At 35.3% G+C, this 23885-nt stretch overlaps 3 protein-coding genes and 1 pseudogene across 3 annotated transcripts; 3 read left to right on the plus strand and 1 right to left on the minus strand.

The window, feature by feature from the left end:
• The first annotated feature begins 1085 nt into the window (after window positions 1–1085).
• On the plus strand, window positions 1086–2723 carry LOC131950639 (U4/U6 small nuclear ribonucleoprotein Prp31-like; annotated as a pseudogene).
• Window positions 2724–4822: 2099 nt separating this feature from the next.
• Window positions 4823–6468, plus strand: LOC131950642 (uncharacterized). The gene has a single exon (XM_059312853.1). It carries the CDS (start codon window positions 4913–4915, stop codon window positions 6377–6379), a length of 1467 nt encoding a protein of 488 aa, XP_059168836.1. The 5' UTR covers window positions 4823–4912; the 3' UTR covers window positions 6380–6468.
• A 1511-nt stretch (window positions 6469–7979) lies between these two features.
• On the minus strand, window positions 7980–17786 carry LOC131950644 (DDB1- and CUL4-associated factor 13). Its single transcript, XM_059312855.1, has 12 exons — window positions 17554–17786; window positions 14794–14993; window positions 13823–13930; window positions 13445–13531; window positions 13115–13270; window positions 12052–12129; window positions 11407–11489; window positions 10344–10411; window positions 10127–10223; window positions 9245–9380; window positions 8640–8803; window positions 7980–8133 (listed from the first exon to the last, which is right to left on the minus strand). Exons 1-12 carry the CDS (start codon window positions 17651–17653, stop codon window positions 8046–8048), a joined length of 1365 nt encoding a protein of 454 aa, XP_059168838.1. The 5' UTR covers window positions 17654–17786; the 3' UTR covers window positions 7980–8045.
• On the plus strand, window positions 17755–21882 carry LOC131950643 (uncharacterized). The gene is made up of 2 exons (XM_059312854.1): window positions 17755–17835; window positions 18791–21882. Exon 2 carries the CDS (start codon window positions 18926–18928, stop codon window positions 21617–21619), a length of 2694 nt encoding a protein of 897 aa, XP_059168837.1. The 5' UTR covers window positions 17755–17835; window positions 18791–18925; the 3' UTR covers window positions 21620–21882.
• Window positions 21883–23885: the final 2003 nt, after the last annotated feature.

Below are 23885 nucleotides of genomic sequence, written 5' to 3' on the forward strand. Positions count from 1 at the left end.
GATTAGGACTAAGTAAATAAATGTGATTTATTTAAATTTTAAAGTTTTAAGTTTTTTAAGTTTTAAAAATTGAAATAATATGTATTCTTATAAAAACATTCCCTTGTTTTGCCAGAATAATAAACTTAGTAATCAAATAATATAACTATATGACTATCCCAATCCACTTTAGAAGCTGTTAACTTTTTTCCTTCTTTACGGATATCACCGGCTCAGGAGGTGTCTGCCATTAGCCAGGCAGGCCTCAACACGGGCTAACTTCCACTAACTAGCTTGAATATATGTTCGTTAACCGTGTATCGGTCGCTTGTCCTTTGGTTCTCACCAGGCTTATCTTCCACACCAATGAACGCAGGGTTAACTCATACCACATAGTCTAGTACCCGGTTCAACAGTAGGAAGATTATAACTAAAAAATAACTACGTCGCTCTCGTCAAATTTATGATTACTGACACATATGGGAATGCATTCTGAATAAAATAATATTCGAAAAAGTCGGCACTAGGGCAGTGGTAAGCATGTAATTGTTGCCACGGGGCTGTGGGGCTGGGCCTGGTGCCCAAGCGGCTGTCAGCTGTCCGTATACTTTCTACTGCATATATTCTCAATGTTCTCTGATAAGTGTTTTAATTCTGTTTAAAGTTGATTTTTTTACATTATATGTTTGATATGAGTTTTGAAAATGAAATAATACAACTATTAATATTTGTGCAAGGGGCTGGAGAGCCGCATCTTGACCGCAAAAGAGCCGCATGCGGCTCGCGAGCCGCAGGTTGCCGACCCCTGATCTAACTGAATTTAATTATTTAGAACTTCAAAACATAATTTTGTTTCTTTAAAATGAAAGGTCACATAATTTGCAATTATTTTGCCATAAAAATGCAATGTTTTTGATGCATCTATGTTTAAAATACAATTAAAATAATACAAATATCTTACATATAAATCATATCCAAAGAAAAGAAAGAGGGCAAAAAGATGTTTAGTTTGCTTAATTAATATTGTAATGTAATAAACTTTTTTCAAATATCAAAAAAAAAAAAAAAAAAAAAAAAAAAAAAAAAAAAAAAAACTTTCGGAATGATAGCCTACATATTACTAAAATATCGGTCTTACATTTCAGATTATGCAATTTTTAATTAGATACATGATTACAACGCTTACGACCAAGTTACGACTGTGTTATGATTATCACTGCACGATTTTGATGGATACATTTATGATTTTAATCTAATTAAAAACAAAGCATAACAATGTCTCTAGCTGATGAGCTTTTAGCCGATTTAGAAGAGGGAGGTGAAGAATTAGAAACTATCGACGAAGATGATGAGGAATAAATTAACGACGTTGTTGATGATATCGGCATGTACAGCGATCGCCAAGTCGCTGGTTCCAATGTTCGCAGTGTTGCAAAACTGAAAGATAGTAAAGAACTAGCAAAAATTCTTCAAGACATAGAAGAGTACTCAGCCAAGCCAAAAAGAAGTGCAATAGCTGGACCAGTAGAGGTTGACCCTGAATACAAGCTGATTGTTGATGCCATTAACATGACAGTTGAAATAGACAATGAGATTAATGTTATTCACCAGTTTGCGAAAGATATTTATTCCAAACGATTTCCAGAATTAGAATCATTAGTACCAATGCCTCTTGAATATATCTGTACAGTGAAAGAACTTAAAAACAACATTCTGTCTTGAACGATCAAAGAATAATGAAATTCTTCAAGAAATGTTAACTCCAGCCACAATAATGGTGGTAAGTGGTACCGCATCCACAACACAAGGAACCGAGTTATCAGAGAAGGATTTAGCATCTGTAATGGAAAGCTGTGACATGGCTATTGAATTAAACAAAAGTAAAACAAAAATATTTGAATATGTTGAGTCAAGAATGACATTTATTGCCCCTAATCTGTCTATAATATAAGGCGCATCAATAGCTGCTAAACTGATGGGAACAGCTGGTGGGCTTACTAATCTTTCAAAGATGCCAGCATGTAATGTCATGCTGTTAGGGAGTCAGAAAAAGACACTTGCTAGTTTCTCTAGCACAAACATTCTACCACACACTGGTTTCATCCAGAGTTTCTTCCAGGCATCTCTTCGAAAAAATTTTACCGCCCCCCCCCCCCCCCCCCCCGAACGAAATGAAATTCATATAATTTATATAGAAAATATATACTTTTAACAGTGTCCGCCCCCCCCCCCCCGAAGAAAATTTACCGCCCCCCCCCGAAAATTTCAAGTGCCCCCCCCCCCCCCCCCCCCCCCCCCGTTGAAAAAAGTCTGGAAGAAACACTGGTTTCATCTATTACAGTGACCTTGTTCAGAAAATGCAACCAGAAATGAGAAGAAAAACCGCTAGGGCGATTGCGGCTAAAAGTACATTAGCTGCAAGAGAGGACAGTTTTCATGAAAGCGTTGACGGAGCAGCAGGTGACAGATTTAGAGCTGAACTTGATACTCAAATGGACAAGATGACAGAGCCGCCTCCTGTCAAATTTTCAAAACCTCTTCCTGCTCCCATTGAACAGTCTAAGAAAAAGCGTGGTGTTAGACGAGCAAGAAAAATGAAGGAGAGATTAGGTCTGACAGAGTTAAGAAAGCAAGCCGACAGAATGAACTTTGGTCAGATAGAGGATGATGCCTATCAGGATGACCTTGGTTTCTCAAAAAAAGTTAGTGGCTCTTTAAAAATGGGAAAGTTTTGTAGATTATAACTTTTGGCTCTTCAGTCTCAAAGGGTTGCCGACCCCTGTTCTAGTGTGAATAAAGGTTGGAAGTTATTTGTTTTCTGATTAGCCTACTCTTGCCAAGTTTTTATGAATGAACCACGTTTTTATTCATAATTATATAAATAGTGATGCATTACTATTCCTAAAGATAAAATTTCCTTCTTATTAATGCACAAATAAAAGCTTGCTCGCCTATTGAGCGCATTGCACGTGTCTTTGTAAAGCATGACCCTATTAAAGCTAAATATAGCCAACTTTGTTAGAAAAAAAAATTCTAGATCTAGATATGTTTAACGAAAGTGCCATCTTTATTTTTTTTCTTTTCTTTGACCCACCACAGTAGAAATAGCTGGCACTTCGTGTTCCAGTATTCGTTGTATCTTATCTTCTGCCCTCACCCCCCCCCCCCTCCACACCCTCCTACGTTAATTGATCTTGACACTTTCCTGACGCCTGTCACTGCCAGAAGATATTCCTGATTCCTCCCCCACCCCCTTTAACCTCCCACCCCTCCCCGCCACCCATAAAAAAAAGAATAACAAGCTACCTGGAACGTGAAAATCTGGTCTGGCAGATTCGTATGTGGTGTGTGTTTGCCGGTTAGTGGTGTGTGATTGCCGGTTTGTGGTGTGTGTTTGCCGGTTAGTGGTGTGTGATTGCCTGTAAGTGGTGTGTGTTTTCCAGCTAGTAGTGGGTGTTAGAGGTGTGTGTTTGCCGGTTAGTGGTGTGTGTTAGTGGTGTGTGTTTGCCGGTTAGTGGTGTGTGTTTGCCGGCTAGTAGTGTGTGTTTGCCAGTTAGCGTTGTGTGTTAGTGGAGGGTATTTGCCGTGATGTGTTTTTTCAGGCTTGTTCGTATGTCTTGAATGTATTCCGGCTGATTTGTGAAAATGAAAAATCATGATTTTTAAAAATCTACTAAAAACGTCACAAATAAATGTAACTTTGTAATTAACTCAAAATAATTATCCTGTAAGTGATTAAAATAATTAAAGTTTGTCCTTTACTTTTTAATGATTTTGGGCATATATTTATAACACGAATTGGGTAAAGGGGTGGCCTATGTGTATGGAGGGGTGCGGGTGATCGGGTGCGAGGTTCCCTAGACATTATATACTAGCGTGGGTTGTGGTAAATGAAAATGTTATTTAACGTTATGTATGTTAAGAGTTGGTTTAATTTATAAAATATTATAATGTATGCACCCATGTTTATACTTAAAACTACTAGCAATTTCTGCCACACAGTCAAAGGGAGGCTAATCTAACATAAACACCAAAGTTCAGTAACTCCATCTGAAACGTTTGTTTTTTTTTTCGCTTGGAGTGACTCTGTTAAATAAAGCCAATTACGTGAAAGACTATCCCTAATCATCTGAAGACGTTTATAAACAGGTCGTGTTATATTTGTGAATACAACCCCACTCCCACCCCACTTCTACCAACATTATTAACATGTCGTGTTTTACCTTCACAGTTACAACCAACGCCCCCCACCCCACTTTCCCCCCCCCCCCCCCCATTCCTCCCACGCTGGTGTTGTAATGTCCTAGCCAATAATTTTTTTTTCCAAATGTATGCCACTTTTCCCTTGACAGCTGTGTGAAGCAAAACATTGCAAAAATAATTAATGTTTTAAAAAAATGCATGCGATGTGTTTATGTTTTTATTTTGGCCATGTGGCTTTTATGTAACTAGAGTGAGTTAACAAGCGCTTGGTTATGTACAAAATATTTTTTATTTTATTTTTTTCAAACACAGGTAATACGATGTGATAAAATAAACGCTTCATATTTCACTATTTTCCCCCATCACCCCCCCCCCCCCCTCCAATAAGTGAAATTTAATTTACATAGAAAATATACTTCTACCGTCCGTCCACCCCCACCCCATGGAAAATTTAGCCCCCCCCCCCTCCCTCCAAAAAAGTACCCCACCCCTAAAAAAAGTTTCAAGTGCCCCTCTCAAAACAAAAGTTTTGCCCCCACCCCCTTCCCGCGGATAAAAAAAATGAAAGAAACACTTTTTAGCTTAGTGCCTTACAGTACATTAAAGCTATCATTTCCAAACAAAACTCTCATATTCTCTCTCTTGTTTCTCATCCAGGAAGGAACATGATTTGAGCGCCATTTTGAAAAAACTCCAGCGCGAGCAGCAGACGAGACAGGCCAGCGACGCCATGAACCGGAAGGAGATGGAGCAGTTTGTGTCAACACACTTCCCCTGGATGCTTCAACTCCACGTCCTTGAAAACTATTTCACACACGGTCATTTCGTATCGGAAAAATACCACCAACGGTACACGCATAGCTCGATAAGCGTGTTGACCTACTTTCAGGACCACGGCGGGAATTTCAGTAAATGTCTTCGCGGAGCCGGAGCAAAACACCACCAAGCCGTTTCACCGGAAATGACATTCGGGAATAGACATACATGGGATACTGTCAACGAAGGTCTTTATAAATTCAAACATAAGTTTAAAATTCATTACGGACACGCTGCTTTTGGGATATGCCAGTCGCCCGTTTGTGAAGAACCCAGGAGTATTTCTGTTGAAAAACCTGCTACGGTCAACGGTCAAGTTCTTATCATGCAAGATCCTTTTCTATTAGCCATCGCCCATTACGGAACTTGTTTGATGGAGCCTGGTGATAATTTTTTATGCCAGATGGCTCATAAGCCAGGTACAACGTTCGAAGACTGGGTTATCCTACGTGGCAGCGTTGTTTTCAAGAGCCTGGTTTTTCATTCTGGAATCTGCAGTAAGCCCAGCACTGCATTAAACAATATTTCTAAAGGACACCTTCCACTTCACGATGTATGTGAGAGGAACCTCCACCAACACTTACAAAGTCTCGAGCCAAAAATGTTGAAGTATTTATTAAACTACATCTTAAACCATCTCCAGACATGGTTCGCCCTTGTTGGAGTTTACGAAGATTTGAATCATTCCTTATACATGCTGAATCATGTTTTTAGATTACCACTTCACGAATGCGAATTTCTTTCCCATTTTGACGATACATCTTTTGATCAACACGTTTTTAAAAATATGAAAGCAAAAGTTAAATCAGAAACAGACCAAAACACTTTTGGCTACACCACAACTGACCTCTCACTTCAGTCTTTACTGAATTCAAGCAGAAGTGAAGTATCCTTGCTGGAATCTTTGAGCCGGTTAGAAGCAGACGTAGCCAAACAAAATGTACAAGAACCAAAAAGTATTCCTACCCCTGATAGTGACAGCACTTTACTATCAGACTATGATATCATTGATATTATCAACACCAGTGATAATAATAATAAAAACGATAAAAACACCTTTCTTGAAGACAATGTTGATATTCCTGAAAATTCTTATTTTGAAGATTTAAATTCTAACGACAGTTCATTAACATTTGAAGAAGATTATGAGGATGAACGTGCAATAGATGATATTTCTAGTCTAGATGATATTTTTACACAGCATATTCTGTCATACAAGGCAAGGAGACTGAAGACAAATACAGCATGGGATGAAGCTTATAACAAACTTGTCAACGATGAGCGAGTTTTAGCTGCTCTGTCATTCGACATCCAGATATATAAAGCTGTGAAAAAACTGTACAAAGTCCAGAAATTGTATTTCATGAATTCCAGATTATGAATTGTGATATGCCTATGTTTATATGTTAATTTAATTTATGCTTATGATGGCCATCTATTTATAATTAAAAAGGTAGCCATATTTTGATAGGATGGAGATTTTTACACATATTTTATGTATGTGTATATATATATATATATATATATATATATATACATATATAGATATGTATATACATATATATACATATATAAATGTATATATATATATATACATATATAAATATGTATATATATATATATATATATATATATATATATATATATATATATATATATATATATATATATATATATATATATATATATATAATATATGTATATATATATATGTATATATATTGTGGCCCATTAATGTGATCCTTTGTAATGGACATCCATTTAAATCTTACAGCTTGTCATTTTTTAAACCTAAGAAAATAGCTCTATAGTTTGGAGTCTTCTACACAAAGTTCTAAAATAGTAAATTCCTGCAATTCCCACTACAAAAAAAGCTAGGTCATTAAAAACTCAGAGTACGGAGTACGGCTAACTGTAGAGGTGTTTAATCAAAACTATTGGATTGATAATTATTTTTTGTATTACCTCACTTATTGAAACTTATTCCTAACTGTTGCTTCCATATATAAAAGATTGCAGTTTCACATTTAGCAACATTTGAAGTGACTATTATTCAGTGAATCCACTGACTTTTTAAAATGTCATTCTTTATTTCACAATAGGAAAAAACCCTTCCTCTCAAAATATTAACAAACGCTTATCAGAATATTAACTACAAAAATTATTTGAACACTGAACTAACAAGTGTTGACATCAATATTTGTAATAAACTACCTTGCTGAGTTTGATAATTTCTTGATAGAAATTTTTTTTTTAAATATTAGCCACTAGTCTATTATAAAGATAATCTGACTTGAAATCAGATTTTGAACAGTAAACAAAGATAATGTACAGAGGTAGCCAGGAGTATTCAGCCAGTCCAGGACAAAACTAAAAAGCTGCCAAATAGGACTTAAATTTTCAATAACAGCATCATTCCTGTCAGTTCACCAGGAATATACACAATGTTCTGGCAATCCAAGATAACACAGTGTATAAACTTGTTAAAGAGGTAACACCCCCTTAGGTCAAATGTCTTGTTTATGTCACATTTCAAGTAAATATTGTCATTTAAAATGAATTGTATTTCATGTTGTTTTGTTTATACCCTCCATATAACTTATAAAGGAAAATGTTTTATTTATTGTTTCATTACTTCTTTTTTTTGTTTTTCATACTTTGGAGGGGATTTCTACCAGCACCATATGGTGGGATGATTCTGACCTAAGCTCCCATAGCCTTAGTCCACCCAAGAAAAATCAGCAAGGCAGCAGCTGTTGGATGTTTGTTTTCTCTCTTAGATGGGTTGCTGTCCCCAGCTAACAAGCCTCATCTGCCTGGGGTCTGAACTCGGGACTTGTGGTCCTAGCAACCATGAGCTCTCACTCCCAACCAGGCTTATTGTTTATTAATACGTTATAGTAACCTTTTTCAACATAAAAAAATGAACACAATTATCATGAGTTAAAATTTTAATGATGACACAAACAATGTTATCACATGTACACACACACACACACACATCCACCTCCCACACCAACCAATTGTACATATACACACAACACACACTATTCCTTGACCTCCACAATCTGTCTCTTGCGCTCTGGTACAAAGGGGACAGCACCAGGTTTGCTGTGAAACCTTCTGTTGCTCTCTCTAAGGGAAACAAATCAATAAGATTAAGATTCTGTTCTACATAGGAAAATTTAAGCTAGAATCAGCATTGCAACTAGTAAAGATTTTAAATATTTATAAAAGTAAAATAACACTATTACTATAAGAATATAAAAATATAATACTTTAAAAATCATAAAATTGATTAAATAGAAAATTAAAAGTCAGTTTATTTATTTCAGAATTTATGAAAATACAGAGCGGTTTGAATACTACTTATTAAACGAAAATTTTAGGAGATATATTTGAAAACTATTTTGTATAGATGAATGTGCTATAGTTTACATTAGGTCCTTCAAAAAAATATTGTTTAAAACTTAAATAACCTGTGTATTTGTTAGAGTTTTAAAAACGTAAAGAATAAAATAAAATATTTGTGAGATCGATAAAAAAACCAAATACTGTTTAAGAATCAAATAATTAGCGTATGTAAGGAGACAAACTGAAGACAATTTTATAAAAAAATATAGGTGAGGATAAAATCTTACTTTTTCTTCTGTGCTTCTTTGATTTCTCTGAGCTCTTTCTTTTGTTGAAAGATCAGCTTGGGCAGGTGCCTGTGTCTGGCAATACGTTTGATCTCTGGGAAGTCTTTGAATGTTTTCTTCAGGGTCTCTGCTGTGTTCATTGCTGTCTTTTCTCTTGGTTTCAGCTGCAGAATTAAAAGTTAAAAATAGTCATTTTTTAAGTATGTTTCTAGTGCATCAAGGCCGCTTATTCTCTCAGTTTTAGTTACAAAATAAAACTGGTCATTATAGTATATTTCAAATACATATTTTCAAATTTTGTCTGCTGTCTTATAGGTCTAGCTATAAAAACTAACATAATTTTAAACTGCATTCTGTTTCCTGCTTAATAATTTACTTTTTCCTTTTTAAATATCAACTTTTTAACTTTCTTAATTTTAGATATGCTAAATATTTTTTGGTCAATTAAAAGGTAAAAACATAAAATACTTTTAACAAAAAGAATACAACACAGGGTTAACTAACAGAAACCACCATGACACAGTCATAACAAGAGAACTCGGCTAAACTGACGTCCTATATAATTTAAATCTATGAGTACTGCGCGGGTACAAGCAACTACTCACCAATCCTAATTTCTCTGAAGCTCTGGCCTTCCACAGACGAACATTCATCTCATCAGATCCAGATAAAATATACTTGTTATCCATAGACCACAGGATGTGGTTAACTCGCTGCATCCGTTTTGTTGTATACACATCTCTAGAAATATATAGATATATATGTTTTAATAAAAAGTTAAAAGCTCAGTTACCCATCCAGATATAGAGGTAGCCAGGGCAGAGTTTATCTGAGTGTGACCTCTGCATATGAAGTGATAGTGTGGCTAGTACTATGCCCACAAGCCTTTACTCTCCCTAATTTTTGTCAGGTACCATCTGAGCTCAATGAAATCATGGACTTTTTACAGACTCAGAACCGGAATCTGAACTCGAAGCTTTACTAGTGGCAGTAACGCATTCTAATATCTGTCCATGTTGTTCCATATATATTCATAAATTACCAAAATTACCCTGACAACAAACAAATCAATTTTACCAGCACCAGTTTCTTGAACTACACATTACAGTGCATAGAGAGTTGGCCTAATACATAACCCAACATTGAAATTTGGGTTCTTAAATAACAGCAGCCAGTATCTCAATAAAAGCAAAGTAACCCATTCAAAATTGAAAGGCAACAGGGCAGATGAAGTAGAGTTCTGTTTGAATGACCTCAGCAAATAAAGAAATAGTGTTGTCAGCTCTATATCCATCTGGCTTTCCGAGTTAGGTTGGGAAGACTCAGGGATGTCCTAAAGACTCTAATCCAGTTACCAAACTCAAGTATTCAGTTCAGCAGTTGTACGCTCTACCACCCTAAACCATCCCACCCCATTATAGATCTAGTATTAGCAGAACTAAAGCAAACAAGAAAAGAAAATCTAAAGCTAGAACAGCAATTTTCACCTGCTATGGCCTTCAGCTACATTGAATATCCTAACAGATCTGTCGTAACCGGCTGTCGCAAATTCTTTTCCAGTCGGTGCGTAGTCCACATCCATCACTAAAATGTAAAGATTTTTTATTTTAGTATAAGAAATGGCTCATCAAATAATTAGAACATGTGGGCTTAAACATAAAACTTGTTTCTTATAGCTTAGAATCTATACACAGTGGCAATCACCTGCTGCTATGTGATCTTCATGCTTGTTGGAAGCTATAGTAAGATTCCTTATGTCGTATGTGTATAAACTGTAAAGAAAGTTAATTTTAAAGTCAGACACAAGAAAATTTTAATTAACAATCTTTGCAAAAATAAATGATACCACGAGCATTGTTTATAGTCATAACAATAACATGAAAAATAAGTTATAACCTGTACCTAATTATAATAATAAAGCCTAAGATTTTTTACTTGACCTGCTTATAATCATATAAAATCTAAGATTATCGACCGCACCTATTAATAATCATATAAAACCAAAGATTATTGCATCCACCTACTTATAATCATATAAAACCTAAGTTTATTGCTTACACCTTCTAATAATCATGAAAGACCTAAGATTATTGCATCCACCTATGTATGATCATATAAAACCAAAGATTATTGCATCCACCTACTTATAATCATGTAAAACCTAAGATTATTGCATCCACCTACTTATAATCATATAAAACCTGATTATAATCATATAAAACCTAAGATTAATGCATCCACCTACTTATAACCATATAAAACCTAAGATTATTGCATCCACCTACTTATAATCATATAAAACCTGATTATAATCATATAAAACCTAAGATTATTGCTTACACCTTCTAATAATCATGAAAGACCTAAGATTATTGCATCCACCTATGTATGATCATATAAAACCAAAGATTATTGCATCCACCTACTTATAATCATATAAAACCTGATTATTGCATCCACCTACTTATAATCATATAAAACCTAAGATTATTGCATCCACCTACTTATAATCATATAAAACCTGATTATAATCATATAAAACCTAAGATTAATGCATCCACCTACTTATAATCATATAAAACCTGATTATAATCATATAAAACCAAAGATTATTGCATCCACCTATGTATAATCATATAAAACCTAAGATTAATGCATCCACCTACTTATAATCATATAAAACCTGATTATAATCATATAAAACCAAAGATTATTGCCTGCACCTACTTATAATCATATAAAACCTAAGATTAATGCATCCACCTACTTATAATCATCACATGCTGCTGTAAATACAAAAGCTTGCATTGGGTTCCAGCTGATAGCATTGGTTTTCATCCTCATGATCAGCTGTAAGGGAAAAAAAGGTTATTAGCTAATTATCATTGATGAAACAAAATGGCACAAACTATACAGAAACTGATCTTATACTTACAATAAAGGTTGCATTTAATAAAAAAAAATACACCATCAGTTTTAGACTATTGCTTTGAGTAAAGCTTAAATGGTGACATGTAACTCAGTTAAAATTATGAGCTAATTTAGTGCTTTCATTACATTTTTTTAGCCTTTGGCATGTAAAATATTGTTAGTTATAATATCAGAAAAAAATGCGTTACAAAAGAGTGTCTAATGACTATGACCAACAACATTTTTGTGGCAGCATTAAAAAATAAACCCATAAAAACTTGTCATGTTAATGAGATTAGCAGCTCTTATTCTTTGGTGGCCAATGGGGAGCAAAACAGCTGCAGCCAAACCTCTCCACCTGACTTGGTTTTGGGCATCTCTCCTTATCTGAGCCCACATGAGCCCCAGCAGCCTTTGCCTCTTCTATCATTTAGCAACACATCAAACCATATTTTAAAAAACTTGACACAAAAATGTACACTGAAAAATATATGAAACAAACCTTCTGTACACCTGAGCCTCCCCTTGTGTCATACAACATTATACTTCTGTCATCAGCAGCAACTGCTATCAGATGTGTCTATATTGACAAAATAAATTAAGATATAAAATTAAATAAATCATCTGAAATAATAAAAACTATATAATAAAACTGTTTACAAAATCCTTTATTAAAAAAAAAATTAAATAAACATACATTAAACACTTTCTACTTACAGGTGCAATATCAAAACTTCATTTAAGTAATTTCTATGTGGTAACATTGCAAAATATTTAAGTGATCAATGCAATAATTAATGTAATCAGGCAGCTCCAGACCATATTGATTGAATGTAGTGCTCATCAACAACAGAGGAAGGGGAGCTTTAAGTTTATTGAAAACCCCTAATTTTAAAATGTGATAAATTATTTAAAGTGCTTTAAACGGATTTTAACTTTTTATATTAAAGTATAAGTAAAACTGTTGCGAAAATTGAAAATAAACATAGTTGGTCTAGAACCAAAGATACTTTTTAGATAAGATATCTGACTAGTACGCTACCATTTACCAATACAATAAGTTAAATAATGATGTAATGGGAAAAGGATGATCCTTATGACAAAATATAGCATTTTACCCTTCTTGAATGAAACAATGTAGCTCATATTTTCCTAGCCATATTAAACTTCATGAGATGCACTCTATCTAAACCCAATACTTTACCTCTATTTTATTAAACTTGACATGATGCATACTGCCTAAACCCAATACTTTACCTCTATTTTATTAAACTTGACATGATGCATACTGTCTAAACCCAATACTTTACCTCTATTCTATTAAACTTGACATGGTGCATACTGTCTAAGCCCCATACTTTACCTCTATTCTATTAAACTTGACATGGTGCATACTGAAGCCCCATACTTTACCTCTATTCTATTAAACTTGACATGGTGCATACTGTCTAAGCCCCATACTTTACCTCTATTCTATTAAACTTGACGTAGTACATACTAAGCCCCATACTTTACCTCTATTCTATTAAACTTGACATGGTGCATACTGAAGCCCCATACTTTACCTCTATTCTATTAAACTTGACATGGTGCATACTGTCTAAGCCCCATGTATAAGACTGGAATGGCTGTGCTCTATCCCCTGCCCATACATCCAGGGACTGACCACATGTAACAAAGATGTCCTCCTTCTCATGGTGGTCAATACTCTGGTACACATTCTAAAAAAAAAATACAAAACTTATAACAAATACAGGTTTTCGGAAGCATGTGAACATTACGGTAAAAACTAAAAGCTTCCAGACAGCAAAGTTCAACGGTTGAAGGCATGACTGCTGAGCTGTAAGTTACATTTTTATTTCCCTGATTTAGACAATACATTAATGTAAGCTCACTTTGTTTAGTATTGTTCTCACTGGATCAGGGTTTATGATCCCCTCTTCAGAACACGCCCAGAACTTTATATTGGCATCTTGTCCACACTAAAACAAAATTAAATAAATATGTTTACTATTTATTTTTTAAAGAAAACTAACTTACGTTTAAGAAATGGAAATTACTATGTTAACCTATTGTGCATGTAGTTAAATAAAAGTAATGGATTCAATTTGAAAAAATTATTTTATAAGAATATTTTATTTTATTTTTTTTTAATTTTTTTTTAACATTGATACAAGCACAAGCTGTTAATCAACTCGTTTGCTTCTACAAATACTATGTTACAACAACAGATATGCAAGCTTTTAAAGAAAATAACCAAATAATCTACTTACAGACAAGAAACGCTCTCCAGATTTGTGTGCACACAAGCTGCGTACTATCCCACTGTGAGCAACAACACTACTCACACATGTTTTACTAGCCAAGTCCCACAAACGAATCTGCAAGTGAGACCAATTTGTAAGCTAAGCACACATTAAAAAATATTTACAAGACAGTTGAGTAATAAATATTTTTTTTAAATCCCTAAATAGAGAAACACATTTTATCTTTGGATGTGGCAAATTAAAATGTACGAGCCGACCCGCAGCGTATCATACGCCACTATTTAGTTGTTTTATTTTTCTACTTTTCAGTAATTCATAATTTGTGAATTCGACAGTACCAATGCTGCCACTGAAAATATTTGCTTTAAAACACTAACCCCCCCCCCCCCCTTTCCCCTAACCCCGACCCTACACCCCCCCCCCGTGAAAGCAGCCTCCTCTTAGTTATTTCTTAGTTACCTCCTGTAAGTTTAAAATCGAACTAAATTATCTGCCCCTAATAGAAACCCGACTCTACGGCTCGACGATTTGTAAACATTTAGAGTGAACACAGCTCACCAGACAATGTGGGGGTGGGGTGGGGGTGGTAGTGATAGTGATAGAGAGAAAGAGAGGGGACTGCAAGGAGGCGCTTGCAGCTTGTTTTCTAACGGCTCCCAGAAGAGAATTATATATATAGATTAAAGTGTTCAAAGCAAAACATTTAAACAACTTTTCAGAAATAAAACTACAAAGTATTTAATACTAATTAGAAAAAAGTTAAAATTATTCTATTTTGAATACCATTTAGTACATTGTTATTTGTACTCTAATGGGTTAAATGTTTAATTCTGATGTGCAATAATCTTGTTTATTTAATCCATGGATACAGTAGTGCTTGTAGCAAATTGGATCTTTTGGCTGGAATCACTGTTAGGATCAGTAAAAAAGCCTATCCTTTCTTAGCACTAGTTTTAGAATGTAAAACCATAACTTACTTCACCATCACTGGCTGCAGACAAAACATGAGACAACCTTGTGGGGAACTTTGCAAGGGCTTCCACACTGTCTCTGTGTCCCTCTAATCCACACAGGAAAGGCTTGGCAAAAACCCTCTCAAGCTTAGTAGCATTTAAAGCTCTTTGATACTCCCGATCCATGGCAAACGGGTGCAGGTATGCATCAGGATTTAAGGGTGCTGTTACAAAAAAGAAGATACAATATAGGTTAGGCTGACGCTCCTCCTGTGACATAGCGGACGGAGTAGTCTAGCGGTAGAGAGCTGGACTGCTAACCCGTAAGTCTCGAGGTCGAATCCGGGATCAAGTCAGCAGACCGTCCCTGAGTCCACCCAACTCAGATGGGTACCTAACTCACGAAAGGGAAAGTAAAGGCGGCTGGGCATAGTGCTGACCACACAATCTCTTCATATGCCGAGGTCACAGAAACAGGTGAACTCTACTTCACTTGCCCCATAGACTGTCAGGTTTGAAAGGGAAACTTTACTTTACTCCTGTGACATAACAAATTCTTTCCAGGTATCTCTGTCCTGGTCTAGTCTCTCCAACTGTCCCAAGGTGTCTCCAATTTTCTTGGTGTATACAATACAGGTAGTAAAATAATTTAATGGATATTAAAATACATAGAGTGATAGTTCTTGTTTCCTTCATTTGCAACAAAGGTCTGCACCTATTAAGCTTTCATCTGAACTAGGGCTCGCTTCTAAAAAAAACGACAGCGCCTATTAAATTTAAAATCTAGCCACAGAGCAGAAATTACCACTAACCCATTTTTTTTTCAGTGTGACCTCAGTCGACTTCTAACTGAGGTCTGCTAGTCTTCTTATTATTAAAATTGTTATTTGTATGTAAGACTATAAGGAAATGGAAGATGTCCAAAATTGTCTGTGCTGTGTCAGAAACTTTTCAGACTAGTTAAGGTTTTTAATGACCCCCACATGGAAACTTTTGTATAACCTTTTAATTATTCAAAAAACCATGTGTAGATGTGGTTATAAAAACTTAATTGTGTTGTTTCAGTATAACTTTTCTAAAGATTGGATGTATTTGATAATTGTAATATTTTAGATATTAATACAAAAGTAAAAGCTTGTTTTCACTCTTCACGAAACCCCTCCTCCTCATCAACCATCATCACAAAAGTACAATAATTGTTTATGGATGACCCTAAAGTATAAAAGGTATTTTAAAATTAGATCTAAACTTGCGACTTTTTGAGTACTAGATGTGGTACAGAAATTGTAAATTTAGTTTTGCTTGCTTGTACGTATAATAATAAATATAATAATACTAGGCCTATTTATTACTATTTAATTGTATTGTATTTTTTACTTTTTCTTTGCTGCTAAAGCAGAGCTTGTGTGCAAAAATTTATTTAATAAGAAGGAAACTGAATAAATTATGATTTATAAATAAACCTTACAGATCCAATAAATTCGCCTGCTCACGTTTTATCCCAACATGGTCGAGTGTTCATCGTGAGTTCATATTCACTTTAACTTATCTCATAGCTCTGATAATAGGTATTTGACATTGTGGTGGTGTCAGTTTTGGGGTCATTGTGAGTTCATACAATTATAATTATAATGTAGGTAGCCTAAATATTTAATATTTATTTTTTTTTAATATAGAGTATCATGCGTGAGGATACTTGATACTTGTAACAACAAGTCAATACAAACTTATCCGCTTTGCAATTATGAGTTTTGTACTTTATCCATTGCCATGAAACTCTTAACTGACACAAACATATTTTCAACAGTAAAGTAAATTATCAAAAACTAAACACAAATTCATAGGCTTGTGTTTTCCTAATGTTTTTGTCTGTTTTTGGTTCAATTGGTTCAATTTGGTTGTGTTAAAAATACGCTCAACTGGAGATGAACGTGAAGCAGGCAAGCAGGGAATAAAATATGCTAAAGTGGAGTTTTATAATTTATTTCAGTCTCTATTCTAGAATCTAGAGATCTAGATCAGTTTGAGTCGCTTTCTCTTCGTGCTCCGAAGTCTCTCCACTTGTGTCCACTACCACTTCACTTCATCCACACTCAAGTGTCGAGTGTGGACGGCACGTTGCACGGTACCCGGTAGGGGTAATCTATCGTTTTGGGTACGTAAAATCGCCCGCAACTTGTAATGTGAAAAACAGGTGACTCCTTAAATTTTAATAATTATTGCACATTTTGAGGAGGATTTATGTTTTGAAAAATACAAAAATGTTTCCTTGTTTCATTTATGTACCTGTTTTTAAACAATTGAATTAAAACTTTTCAATAATAAATGAATACTAGCGATGTTTCCAACAGATGCAACCATGCTCATTTACTATAGCAGCCATCTTGTTTAAGTACTTTCTTTGTTAACTTATAGCGCGAGTCAGGGGAAGGCAACTCTATTTTACAAATGGCTGCTGTTTATATAGGAAATCCTGCTCGCAAACACTGCTGTTTAAAGTTAATTTCTTGCCTATATTGATATATTTAGCTATTGATTTAGGTTTATTATTCATTTATCTATAATATTTGACACAAATATATCACAGTATACTTCTATTAAAGCCTTGACAATGAGGTAACTTTTTCGTACATTACTAGCCGCGGGCGATTTTACGTACCCAAAACGATAGATTACCCCGGTAGGGCCCGGTAGGCTACCCAATTCTCTTTGAGTTTTAGAGGTCCTAATAATACAAGAACAATAATATAATTTATAATTTACACAAATTTAAATAATTCTCACCTTTATGTATATCAAGTTTTGTCTCTCTTCTATAATTCTCTGGGTTTCTTGATAAAACTTTCATTGAGAAAGGCTTTTTCTTTTTAACTGCTGCTGCCATGTTGTTTTTATCTTTAATTTTCAAACTGCTAGGCTACTGCTACACTGTAGGTCTAGCATATAACTATTTCCTACCTCCTTAAAGAAGAATGTACAAGGCTAGTCTACACTGCACAAAATGGACTAAATTTGATATTGAAATGTACGATGTTGATGATAACCAAGGCCTAGATCTAGAATCAAGTAAATTACAATGAAATACGTTTTGTAAATTAAGTAACAAGGAAATGTTCCAATAAAATATTAGATTATTATTAGTCTAGATCTGTCTCATCTACCAACATTCAAAATGAAGTTATTTTTATGAAAACACGGCACCACTCACTGTCAGTACAACTCACAACACACAAGGTACAACAACTTCACTCAACATCACCACACACGATATCAACTTTACACAGTTCAGTTTAACAATACAAGTTCACAGTACGGTAACTAATCCAAATGTTGGTCTTGATAATTCGAAATGGCCTGGTGATAAAAGGCTAGAAGAAAATGCAAGACATAGATCAAGATCTAATCTAGACATACCTGTAATTTTGGAAAACATTTTTTGGTTTCATGCTTTTTAACCTTTTTATGCTTTTTTTTTTTAGATGTGCATTTTAGATCTAGATCTAGATAGATTATGAGTGTAGTAGGCCTATGTTGAGTGATAGTGTGATAGTTGCATTCAGTCAACTGGGGACACCCCAGTGGTAGTACGGTAGTTTCAATTACCTTAGCTTGCCTTAATATTACTATTACATTGTGTCTACACTTGCAAAATGTACACTATAACATCTAGAAAATAACTCACAACAAGTAGATCTAATTATCATTTGAAAACATTTTTTCACACAGAACATGTAGGCCTATTCTTAGGTAAGGTTTTTTCTAGACATGTATAGTATACACGTCGCAAGTGTAAATGCGGGTTTAGAAATATCAGAAGTCGATACTTCAAATAAGGTGGTATTCGCAAATGGGTTCGCTCATAAAAATGTGGGTTCATTAAGATTGATGGTTTGTTTACCCTTCTTGTATTTTACCCCACCCTTAATAACTTTATCATACTCATAAAAATGTACTCCATGTATGAAATGTTAATAAACTATTCTAAATTTTTTATATTTTTATCCTTAATTTTGTATTTCAGCTACATATGTAACAAGACCACAAGCATCAGAACTTGTTTGTTTGAACTAGTTTCACCATGTATATTCAAGTGTCAACAATTACAAATCCCAGATGTTAACCTGCTTTAATTTCAAGCCCAAATTGAACATCAGTCATGTCGTTGGCTAAGTTTTTGCCTATCACCCCTGAGCAGGAAGAACTGCTTTGGGAGAAGAAGCATTTAAGTCTCGACTCCTCCTCTGGTCTCCTCCAGGCTGTTATTTTTTACCTGATCAAATGCTTTGGGCTATGGCAAGGTAAATTTGTACGTCTGCTCACCACAAATCATGTGACATTTGGCGAGGATGAGCTTGGTAATTTCGTAGCCATTGATGTGCCTTCAGTTACGAAATCCGGACGAATTGTTAAGCGGTACGACGACCCGGATAATCCGAGAAGCATTTATAAAATTATTAAAATCTATCATGGGTACCTAGCCAACGAAGGGCCTTTTTTAGTTCGTCCAATATCATCGATTAAGGAGTATGTGTGTTATAGTCCATGGCCAATAGGTATTGGTGGCATTGATCAAACAGTCAGTAACCTTATGAAAGAAATTGGCTGTCATGAGTCGTACACTAATTGTTCAGTCAGTCTACTTTCAGTGGAGATTCTCAAGAATATTGGAATAGGTTGTCACTGCATCGGAACTTGGACGCTCCGGCTGTGCTTTAAATCTGCTAAAGCATTTTTTAAAGATGCGGTGAAGTCGTGTACAAAAGTGAACTGCGAGGAGAAGAACCAGCAGGTGTGCCTGCTAGTCAGCAGACTGCTGGATCCGCCCTACCCCCCAGAGAGTGCCATGCTACTGGCAGAAAGAAGACATGTAGGGGACTTGTTTAAAAATAAAACTATTCACTCTATACCTCCACTGAATACGCAAGCTTTCAACTCCTGGCTGGGGAACATTAAGACAGAACCCATGGAGTTTAATGAGGAGGTGGTGTACCAAAACACTGAAGAGCTGGCGCAGTCTTCTTGCACCACATTCTCACAACAGTCTACCTTAGGGAGCAGCCATAAAGTCAGGGTCAACACAAAACTGAACAAGTCCAATGCCGCAAACTCTTCTGCTTCGCCGGGTAATAAATCTCTTTCAAAGAAAAATGATTTTAAAATTGTTGCTGTTAAGTCTATTTCTGAAAAAGATTTCTGCGTGCAGGAAAACGGCAGGGAAAATTCCTCAGTAGCGGGTGTTTCAAAACATTCGGATCCGAGCCATGTTGGTAAACGAAAAGTTCCGTCAAGTGGTCAGGATTTAAATGACGAGCCAGCTCTACAGTCTAAAATACCAAAGCTGGAGCCTGGTGAAGAAACGACAAATCCAGAAACTGAGAAATCACATTTTATTGGCAGGCAGATAAAAGAAGAAATAAATGAAGATTTAGTTGATGATTTGCCAGTAACTTTTATTAAAAGTGAAGTCACTGACCCCACTGAAGATGAGGGGTATAATTGTTCTAACGAATTCAATGCGACAGATGAATATAATGCAACGAGTTGTTGTAATGATTATGACGCAACTGGTTGTTCTAATGAATGTGACACAGCAGGATGTTCAAATGAGTATGATGCAAGTGATGTATCTATTAAACAAGAAGTAATTTCTAATGATGATTTAGTGGAAGAGGCTGATCTTGAACACGAGGATTTAGATGAGAACACACTTTTATCTAGTAAAGTGATCCATGACAGTAAATCATCATTAGTATTAGGACATGACTTTGTGTTAGAGGATTGTAAAAAAGAAGGAATCACACCTGGTGGGATAGCCCACATTACACCTAAAAGTAAAAGAGGCAACATAAATGACCTGTCTTCAGATAGTGCACCAGGTGAGAATGATAATCATGATGACTGTGCAGATTTGAGCCAGGTGGGGGTACAGTCCCACGTAGGGACGGTCACACTAACACCAGGTAAGAATGGTAGTATCAGACAGGTCAGGGGTGACAACACTGCCAGTACTCACATGCACACAGAGCCTGTTGTGGACACAGAGGACAGTGCAGACTCACTCACTGGCACTGAACCCATTTTATCCAACACCATTAAACACGGATCTACAACATCCTTGAACAATCAACCATCAACGAGTGTTAAAATTCTATGTAAAAATACATTAGAATCTATGAATAACCAAACTGACTGCTCATTACCATATTCTGATACTTCAGATTCGAATCTTAATTCTAAAATATCTTTGGCTTGTTCTTCAGATTATATTCCCACAAAACAGAATTTCCAAAACGAAATTTCAAACTCTTCAGCTATTCCATGTAAAGTACCAAAACAGAATTTCAAAAAGTCAACCAGGTCTAGACCTGGCTTAAGACTGAAAAGAAATCAAATCTCACATTATCTTAAAAGAAAACAGCTCCAGCACTTGACTCCGTACATATCTGCTCTTAAATCAAAATCTTTTCCCACCACCTCCTCTAGCTCTGAGCCCATCCCACCCCCGGCGTCACTTCTTGACTCGGAGAGAATCAACATGGTCACTAAAAGTGGTATCTACTACTTCAAAAGCGACCACGGCATGCAGGTGACTAACCAGGTGCTTGAGATTAAAGAAGAAAACAATTCCCGGAGGATTACAATCAGTGATATCCCATGTGTTAATCCATCCCTACCCCAGGCTAGGTCGGACACGGCAAAGAGCAGCGAGTCCCCGCCGTCTGAGTTCAAGTTCGGCAACTATTTCCCCGAGGGCACAATGATACCAGCCAGTGGATTAAAACTTTTAACAAAGTGCGGACCTAATGGATTAGAAGTTGTTCTTAAATTTGACTTCTGCAAAGATTCTTAATGCTGAAGTAATAATATTGTAATGTTATTGTTTTGTTTATTTACTACATTGAAGCTATCATCAAGGGTAAACTTATATACATATTTTATTTCAGCCATATAATGTTGAGGTTTAAAACAGTGAGAGGTAACTCTTATATTACTTAATCGTACTCCTTTATTTAATATACCATTATTTGGTATTGATAAATCAAATGAGAATACATTTTATCACAATTCATTGAGACTGTTAAAGATGTCTTATAAAATAAGTCAATAACAATTAACGGCTTAACTAATTGCCTGTCTAGGTATCCATGTTGTGAAAGCCTGCAGGCAGTTAAACCAGTAGCATAGGGGGGGGGGGGGGGGGGGGGGACATATGTCCCTGGGTGCCGACTGTAGGGGGCGCCAAAATGGGTTGGAAAAATAAATAATAAATTGAAAGGTTGAGGGGGTGCAAATCAAAAGTTTGAGGGGGGGGGTGCAAATTGAAAAGTTTGTCCCCAGGTGCTGGGAAGGGTCGCTAAGCCCCTGAGTTAAACTCCTATTATAAGACGTAGACCACTTAATTTATCCTATTTAAAACTTGTTCAACCCACCGGTACATTCTGTAGCAGCTCCAGAAATCATCAGCATTGGATTATAAACCAATTAGTTTATTTACCAATCTTAATATTACTCATTGGTCATTTTGTGATATATATTAAGATAATAAAGATAAGTATGATGGTACATACATTTTAATCTTTAAAAAAGTTGGGTTGTTTGTTCTTTAATTTGCAGTACAATACTGTAACCATTAGGCAATACCCTTTTAATAAGGTTTTTATCCATTCTTTCTAATTAAGTAAAAGTGAAGTTTGTGTAAACAAATTAATCTACTATGATAAAGTACTTAGTTCCTCGGTAAATAACACACTGTGTACTCATAGCGGAATTAAATTTGTTTTTGATTGTAATATTTTTTCTAGCTAGCACACAGATGAGCTATTATTTTTCCTTGAAGTTTGGAAAACAAGAATTGTATAAAATAAATTTATTTATTTCCATGTAATGTTTTTTGAATTGTGAAGTTTGTTTTCTATTGAGTAATATTGACCTTGTCAGCAGATAACTGTGTTGTTGATTGTTTTTTATTGATTTATGTTGATCTTGTCAGTTGATAACTGTGTTGTTGTTTGGTATTTACTGATGTTGACCTTGTAAGTCGATAACTGTTTTGTTATTTGTTTTTTTATTGACAAATGTTGACCTTGTCAGTTAACATGTAAGTTACATGTAAGTTTTTTGCAAACACGTACAATTACAAAAGCGTTCAATTGTTCACTTTGTTCTCTGTAGGGCTACTGTGATCTCTCTGTGGCTACTGGCTAACTCTCTGGCTACTCTACTCACTCTATCATTACTTATTAAGTACCTGAAGTAGTAACCTACGTTATTACTAATAACAGGATCCATACTAACTAATCCATAGATACAGTGATATTTTTTCAATGTGTGTGCCCTAAGCCAACATCCTCTCAAGAAACTTTAAAACTTCCATTTGTCTATTACAAGTTTCTTCCTGTATTATTAGTTTCCCCTTTTTCTAGTTACAATGCTTTTAGCAATTACGATTCTTTTGGGAAATAGTCTGGAATATAATCTGATGTACTTTCTTGCTTGTTTTTTCCAAGTAAAGGGAAATAACTTTCACTACCTTGGTAGCAATATAGGAATCATCTCCCTTCGATATTCACACATGACAACGCCATTGAAGAGATATTAAAAGAAGTATGGATTTTCCATGGCACTTCTGAATAAATATAACGTTTAAAGTGTATTTTGTCAAGTCGTTTGAAAAAATAAATTTTCTATCTTGAACTTAAAAATTATTTTTAAAAAGTACTTTAACGCTTAGACTTAACCAATGCCGAACCAGTACAGCCGTTAACAACTCAACCTAATGCTAATTTAGTAGCACGTAGATCTTCATAAAAATGTAATTTTAATCATTTGTTTAAAAGGACGAGTAGGCCTATATCAATCTTTTTACTGCTCATGGGCACTGAGAACTATGTTTCTTAAAATAATGTTTAAAACTTTTCTTAAAACTATTTTAAGTGCATGGGTCCGTTAAGCAACGTGTCTACATATGACAGCTTCTGGTAGATCAGAAAAATTTAATAACGCATGTTTATTATAATTGATTTGTTCAGCGGCTATAGCCTCCATGCAGAAAAAAGTAACTCATGTTACGCCAACCCACCACCGCACACTCTGTCAACACGGAATCGAGACACTAG

The sequence above is a fragment of the Physella acuta genome, unplaced genomic scaffold (genome assembly GCF_028476545.2).
Source record: "Physella acuta isolate Inbredline_101_S28 unplaced genomic scaffold, ASM2847654v3 ptg000774l, whole genome shotgun sequence".
NCBI classification, from domain to species: domain Eukaryota; kingdom Metazoa; phylum Mollusca; class Gastropoda; family Physidae; genus Physella; species Physella acuta.